At 46.7% G+C, this 7,921-nt stretch overlaps 1 protein-coding gene across 1 annotated transcript; it reads left to right on the forward strand.

The window, feature by feature from the left end:
* Positions 1 to 235: 235 nt before the first annotated feature.
* Positions 236 to 7,867, forward strand: C1QL3 (complement C1q like 3). The gene is made up of 2 exons (XM_030229343.2): positions 236 to 823; positions 5,205 to 7,867. The coding sequence occupies exons 1-2, from the start codon at positions 236 to 238 to the stop codon at positions 5,382 to 5,384; spliced, it is 768 nt and encodes a 255-aa protein (XP_030085203.1). The 3' UTR covers positions 5,385 to 7,867.
* The last annotated feature ends 54 nt before the right edge of the window (positions 7,868 to 7,921 follow it).

Genomic DNA, 7,921 nt, shown 5'->3' on the forward strand with positions numbered 1-7,921 from the left:
CCGCAGCGGAGCGCCGCGACCCGCGGGATCCCCCGCAACACCGGCGGCCCTTGGGAGGGCGGCCGAGCCCCAGGGGAGCCGAGCTCACTCGGGCTCGGCGTTTTTTCGGCTCTGAGGAGGAACCCCGCCAACCATCAAGATTTTGTCCAAAAGCAGACAAGAGGATCGCCCTGCGCTGAGCCGGCTGGTGGGCAGCAGGCGGCGGCTGATAGCGGCCGGCGCGCTGGGGGTGGTGATGGTGCTGCTGCTGGTCATCCTCATCCCGGTGCTGGTCAGCTCGGCCGGCACCTCGGCGCACTACGAGATGCTCGGCACCTGCCGCATGGTCTGCGACCCCTACGGCGGCACCAAGGCGCCCAGCACGGCGGCCACGCCCGACCGCGGGCTCATGCAGTCCCTGCCCACCTTCATCCAGGGGCCCAAGGGGGAGGCCGGCCGGCCGGGCAAAGCGGGGCCGCGCGGCCCGCCGGGGGAGCCGGGGCCGCCCGGCCCGGTGGGGCCGCCGGGTGAGAAGGGCGAGCCGGGGCGGCAGGGCCTGCCGGGCCCCCCCGGGGCGCCGGGGCTGAACGCGGCGGGGGCCATCAGCGCCGCCACCTACAGCACCGTCCCCAAAATCGCCTTCTACGCCGGCCTCAAGCGGCAACACGAGGGCTACGAGGTGCTCAAGTTCGACGACGTGGTCACCAACCTCGGCAACCACTACGATCCCACCACCGGCAAGTTCACCTGCTCCATCCCCGGCATCTACTTCTTCACCTACCATGTGCTTATGCGGGGCGGCGACGGCACCAGCATGTGGGCCGACCTCTGCAAGAACAACCAGGTGGGCGCCGCGCCGGGGACAGCCGGGGACAGGAGGGCAGGGGGCCCCGGGGGGACGGGGGTTCCCCGAGGGAGCGGACGCTGTGCGGGCAGCGGGCGGAGCGGCGCGGGAAGGGCGGGAAGCGGGCGGGGAGGGGGAGCCGGGCGGCCGCTGGAGGCGGCGCGGGTGCGTGCCGGGGGAGCAGAGCCCGAGCCCGGGCGGCGGGAGGCGGGAGATTGGGACCGGCGGCCGCCTCTCCGCTGTTGGCGGGGAACCTGCGGGGAGCTCCGACCCTCTCCGCCCGGGCTGCTGGGTGAATGCGGACTCGACGCGCTCTCCTTTCCGAGAGCCACGCCGTAGGTGCCGCTCCCAGCCCGCAGTCCGAGCAGAGCAGCTCCCGGCTCGCCTTGGCCACCGCCCCGGGCGCGGAGCGCTGCCCGCAACTCTGCCGGGACGGGAGCGGGGGGCGGGCGTACAAACTGCGCTGCCCCCGCAGGGGCAAGAAGAGCCCGGCGCTCCCTCCGGGAGGGAGAAGTCCCCGGCAAGAAAGGGGAGCCAGGGCCGGTGGGTGAGCTCGGGAGAGGGTGGTGCTGTGCCCTGGGAAGGGGTGAGGTGGGTGGGAGGGACGCAGCCACGGCACGGGACGGGGCTCCCACGCAGCGGAGCGCCGGGCTTGATACGCTCAGCCCCCGGAGGGGTGCGAGGCTTCTCCCTGTCAGGATAGCTGGTAATAGAGCGAGATCGGTGCCCGCAGACCTGAGCCCTTGGCGGGCCGGTGCCGGCTGACGGACCGTGCCAGGAGGCACACCGGGCGTCCGGAGAGCCCGGGCAGGACCCGAGGCTGTCGGCATCCCCTGGGCAGGATGAAGGCATCGGAAATAATTAAAGGCTTTGCGATGCTGCCTTCTGAAACACAGAGGAATCATCCCTTTTAATTAGGATAAACGTAGCCACTGCCTGTTACATTGCCCCCTTGTAACCCCTCCTTGGCAATTTTGCGCCTCTTCCGTGAGTAGTTAACAGACACGGTTAGGCTGACACTAATTCCTCCGGCGCTTTAAGGCACCGCCATCTCTCAAAGCTCTGGATGCCCAGGGACAGTGTGAGGTGCTCAGTCGTTCCCGTGTCCCCGGAGCTCCGCGGTGCTCCCGCCGGTACCCCGGCCCCCGCACACCGGCGGCTCAACAGGTCCCGCCGCCCCCGAGCAGTCCTGGCGAGCAGGGCTGGGCTGGCCGCTCGGGGAGCCCGGAGCCAGCGCTGCCGCTCTCCCTGGGCTGTTTGCCCTCCGGCGGGGTAGGCTGGGGGATGGCTCGGCTCCCTAGGACTGGACGGCGGCCCCCGTGTCCCCGCCGTGCCTGGCGGCCGCGCTCAGCCCCGTTCGTTTGCGCGTCTCCTCCCCAGCCGAGCACGGCCGGCCGGCGGCCCTTTGTGCTCGGCGCACACGGGAGCGGCGGCTGCCAGTAAATTAATCTGATATGCCACTTAACCTTTTCTTTATGGCTCCTCAGAAGGACTGTGAAAACGGAATAATGAGGACATCAGCGGCAATTAATTAAATTAGAAAATATCTACCATAAATACTGTCTCAGCAGATAAAGCAGGACTAGTAAAACTAACTACATCCTAATATATTCACTTTGATATCTCCCTACAAAAGCAATATTCTTCACTGAAGAAATACAATTTTACTTACAACTAAAGAATTGATCTATTTTTACCCATATTTATAATGTTGTAGAGTGTTTATTTTCCCGAACCCTGAAAAATAAATACATAGCAGTAGTTTTAAAGAAGCATCCAATTACAAATATTCAATTGAAGCTGAAGTCTAACCATTTCCAAATATAGATACTTCCAGTGCCAGACTTGAGACAAACTCAGAGCTATTCAAAGAAGAAAGAAAAAACCCACCTAAAGAGAGGTTCTATGTGTACATTTGTATATACTATATGAGATATTTAGGGAAATATCTACGCATCAGTGGTTTTAAATCAACCCACAGTTTTAATACTTCAATGATTGACTAGGATTTATACTTGATACACTAAATGCTGATGTGACAGGCTTTATGTATATTTGTAAGGAAGCTCAGAAATTTTGGAAGTAAGCAGTTAAATGGAGAGACAAAGGCAACATTATAAATCCAATGTTCTCTAACAATGAAAAAACTGGAAACATTGAAAACTGTATGACTTACCAAAAAAAAAAAGCATTCCTAAGTAATACATATGTGAAACCTCAAGGTCCCCAATGTTACCACATTGTCTGCTTTAATGGTTATCAAGCTTGAACAGGGAAGTGCTGAGGTGACACAGCTTAGGGATGTGTGTGCAGGCTGAGAGCGTAGCTTCATGAAAGAACTTACATGAACTTGTGAAATGTATTGTCTCATAATGCTTTAATTTTGAGATGCATTTACCCTCTTGCAGCAGTACACTCCATTCATTTGAGGAGAATTCATTTGAGACTGTTCTAGGCTTTAAAAAGAAATTGCTCTGGCTAACCAAGCAAGCAGGTAAACCCACTAAGAATAGCATACAGGACCTTTGCTGCTACACACAAGGCACTAACATCTGCATTTTGGTTTCTAGACTTTCAGTATCCAGAATCTTTTTCTTTTTTTCCAGCCAGTATGAATTATGTAGAATCTTAAAAATGAAATATCCATTGCTGTTGTAGCCAGTGTCCACATGCTGACTCCCTTGAATTACTGATGTAATTCAAAGTCTCCCTTACCGTCCACAAGATTTTATACAAATCCACAAAGCAGCATTTCATTAGGAAGTAAACATGAATTTGAAAAGTCCTTTAAATCATTTTTCTCACCATTATGCAAGACCTGTTCTCTGTGGAAGTTTTTCTACCTTGTCTGTGGCCTTTTCACGCCTCCCCACTTGCCCTTTCCATTTCCACTGCCAGCAACCGCCTCAGTCCATTATTTTCTCTGGAAGGTCTTTCCAGGGTTAATGGCCCAGAGCCTTCTACTCTGCCCTGCCAGTCACTATTCCAAAGGAAACATCCAGTACTTAGAATAATTATTGCTTAAAATACTAGCAAAAGAGATCACCTTTGTAAACAATACCAGGCAAGTCAGGACCAAGAAGTCCTGAAATAGTCGAGTTTTATCATCATGCCACGTATCAGTTTAAATTTGCAGCCTGTCACAGCTTTGCAAGCCTTTGCAGCCTTTCTCACTGTTCTTACAGGATGCATAAAGAATTTCCACCTACTGTGATTTTTAAGCTGCATAATGCCATAAGATCCTGCATGGTAAAAGAACCCCCTCCTTTTTAACATTTCAATATTAATGTGAAATCATATCACATGAAACTTTAATTTGGAAATTTATCATGTAAACTTTGAAAGGAATCCATGGAAAATTATGACTTATAGCCTATTTTTTCAGTTCAGAGCAGAAAAAAATCCCACATATAGTACGCCAAGTCATGCATTATTACTTAGTTCAGATTTGCAATGCCACTAAATCATTTACTGCTCTGTAACTACGCTAGAACAAAGACAAGCAACAAGCAGATGACGTGTTACACTGAAATAAATCACATACAACCACGTTTAAATATTTTACCAAACAGAGTCAAATTATATATAAATGATTTGGAGACTTACAATGGCACAGGCTGTTCATTGCTGAAAACCAACATATATCTTGAAATTACAGATTATTTCCAGTTTGCAAGAAATGTTAAATTTAATCAGTAGTGGAATACCAATGGAGAAATGGGAAAAAGTATGTTTAAGGGAAAGTTGCAAATGAAAAGCCCTCAATGACTTGTAAATTCCAAAAAACTCTTACAGAAAATAGTGACTTGTCTATGATTTTTCAAAAATGCATCCTTAAAACACAGTGAAATTAAATGTTTGCTTACTGAACTGTGGTAATAGCAGTTTTTCCAAACCCATACTGCTTTTGTGCATGTGTGTGGGGGGTACTTCTTGTATTCTTTTTTGCAGCATGATCCTATTGCTTAGTATGACAATAAACTGCCTCTGGAAAAAGTCCATCTTGGGGACTCCCTGTGGGCCTCCCTGTGGATCCTCAACTTTGTCAATCACTTGTCCCACTGATACAAAAGTTACACCAAATGTAAAACTGGCACAGGATCAGATCCAGTTCTCCCAACTCCAGCTGTTCTTACACATATTTATAAAAAGGCTCCAGACATCTAGAGGAGATGAGGAAGTTGTGTATTCATGAGATGATTGCTTTAGTTTCAGAAGTACAGTAGGAGAAAATAAGCAATTGCCACAGGAATAAATTACAATATATGTTTAAAGTGGCAACTCATGCGTGTTGAATAAAACTTTGAGGATATGCTTTAATTTCACCAGGCAGGAAAAATTGCCTGAGTTTTCTTAACCAGTGGTTCTGTATTTTGTGTAGGTTCGAGCTAGTGCGATTGCTCAGGATGCTGATCAGAACTACGACTATGCCAGTAACAGCGTGGTTCTTCACCTGGAGCCAGGAGATGAAGTTTACATTAAATTAGATGGAGGAAAAGCACATGGAGGAAACAACAACAAATACAGCACATTTTCTGGATTTATTATTTATGCTGACTGATAATGAGTAAAAAGACCCACCAAACCGGTCGAGAAATGAAGCCTGCTCTTCTAAGCGATGGGTTGCGTGGCAAAAGTCAATGAAACAAGCACCCCAGCAGAGAGTGACCACTGAACACCTCAGCAGTGGGGGAAAAAGTTGAATGCTACCTGATTCACATCTGTACAACACAGAGAAACCTTATGTTAAAAAACCACAAACCAAGTTAAACAGATGTGCGATCCACTTCCGCCAAAGCAAATACTTCCTCATTGTTAAGTGTCCATGTGAATGAAGTTCTACATAGATCAGATTTTTATAGGAAGGAAAGCCCACCCAAGGACGCTGAGTTATTTCTTCAGTGTATATGATACTTTGATGTGTTATGATCTTGCTGCTTTATCCATACTTCAGCTTTGGTTCTTGTGACTTACCTGCTAACAATGATGCTTGGAGTCCACTCATAGTGTGGTGAGGAATGATTTTACAATAAAAGGAAGAGGTAATCAAAATATACTTTCTCTCTGCAAAGAAATTGTTTGCCTTGTACTTTTCTTACCCTTCCACTTAAAACTAGAAACTAATCAGCTTTAAGCCTTAACTCAATGTTTTTGTTTTGTAGGTTTACATTAGACTTTTAACATAAAATCAATCCAGTGGAGTTATTTAAATTTTGTCTTTCCCTTAGCTGCCCTCTAAAAGAAAATGATAGAAGAAACCCTATTTTCCCCTGAAGAAGAGAACAGTTGACAAACTATTTTATTGGACCATATCCCTGATTCCACCACAGCAAATGGCAAAACTCTCATTTCTATTAGTGGAAAAGGGATCTGGCTTTTGATTTGTATACATGTAAATATATATTTAGACAATTATTACAGGCCCATTGTTGATGGTTAGTTGTGTAAATATTTAGAAAGCCTGGCATCCATACCATCAGACTAAGGCAGAGTGTTTTCTTTGCAGCAATTAGTCTTCATTAGTCTTTTAGCACTTAGTCTGTACCTGGGTTCTATTTTTATTAAAGTAGTTATGAATTAATACACTGCAGATGTTCCACTAGAATTTCATAGGAATACAGACAACCTTTATTGTCTTAGGTGTCTTGTCTCACTGAAGTCAGTGGGATTTTTCCAACAAAGGAAGAGTGGGAGATCTGACACATGAGAAAATGCTGTCACACAGACCTTTTCCATGGAAGCTAGTACCAGTTTGTGATAAGGCGTGCCTACGAGATGGACACAGAGAAGCATATTACCAAAAATGATAACACATATGCAAAGAAAGAAGCAGATATTTACATGCAAAAAAAGTGTGTATTAAAACCTATTTTTCTCATTCATATAGATATAGATATAGATATATAAAGTCTCAAAGAAGCTTAATCCATATAGAGGATTAATGGCTTGGAGAATAAACTAAACAGAGATACATAGTTATAAAAGTGCTTTAAAATCAATCATAGCAGTAATGTCCACAGATTTTTTTTATTCAGAAAATGGATTTATTATTTGCTTTGGTTTTGGGAGGCTATTACTCTTAGGTTAAAACTTTCAGATTTCATTCTAAAGCTAAATTTCAGCGAGACTATTAAATTATTTTAGCACAGTTTGTTACTTACTTTTAACCTTTTGGCAAAATCAAGGTAACATCTCTGTAAATCATTAAAGAGTAACAGAGGCTACCCCTAGCATTGCTATTTCATATACTCTGTCACAAGCAACCTTGTCTAATGTAATAAGGGTACAAACTTAGATTTATCTGCACTAAAATTTCAAGTGTCTGCCACTCTGAAAAAAAAAGCTCTCCAGTGCTGGCTACTCAGCAAAAGTCTGATAGAGATTTTACACATTGCCCTAAAAATCTCGTTGGAATGAGTGAACCTTTTCTCAAACAGAACGTGTTACTCCTTGTTTTGAGTCGTTCAATTCAAAACAAATGCCGAGTGAGCCCAGGCTGGCTGAGAGGATCGCCAGGCAAACTTATCCAGGGTTTACAAGGGGACATGGTGCTGCCAGCTGCTTGTGTATTATCTCACCAGATGGGTAATGCTTCTACCTTATGACAAAGGGCCAGCTCATATCTGTACATTGTAGTGGTTACTCCTGTTTAATTTCTATGAGGCAAATATTTTAGTACCAGATGTGTACCTGACTTGTCTGCTCGCTCCACTGTTGCTGTTGCTGGCCAGTGCACTCCCACAGCAGTGTAGCTAGAGATTCCCTGTGTAGTGCCCAGCACTCCTGCACCTAGAGCTAGAGATCTTTCACAACCAGCAATGTGCATTTACCACGGTGTGTATTGGTAAAGCTCAATACTACAAGACATACATGGTCAAATTTGAAGAAGCTTCTGAAATCAGGCTACCACTGCTATTGGAAAACACCATCTTTTGGATAAATCATCTGCCCTGGTTAAAGTTAGACAAGAGCAAAGAACACACTTTATGTGAAAACCACATGTAAGGCAAACATTTCTTCCTTTTTCATCATATCTTGATATACTGATTTGTAAAGACTTATATCACAACCTTTGTTATAACTAATACAACTCATTAA

Source organism: Serinus canaria, chromosome 2 (genome assembly GCF_022539315.1).
Source record: "Serinus canaria isolate serCan28SL12 chromosome 2, serCan2020, whole genome shotgun sequence".
Taxonomy (NCBI): domain Eukaryota; kingdom Metazoa; phylum Chordata; class Aves; order Passeriformes; family Fringillidae; genus Serinus; species Serinus canaria.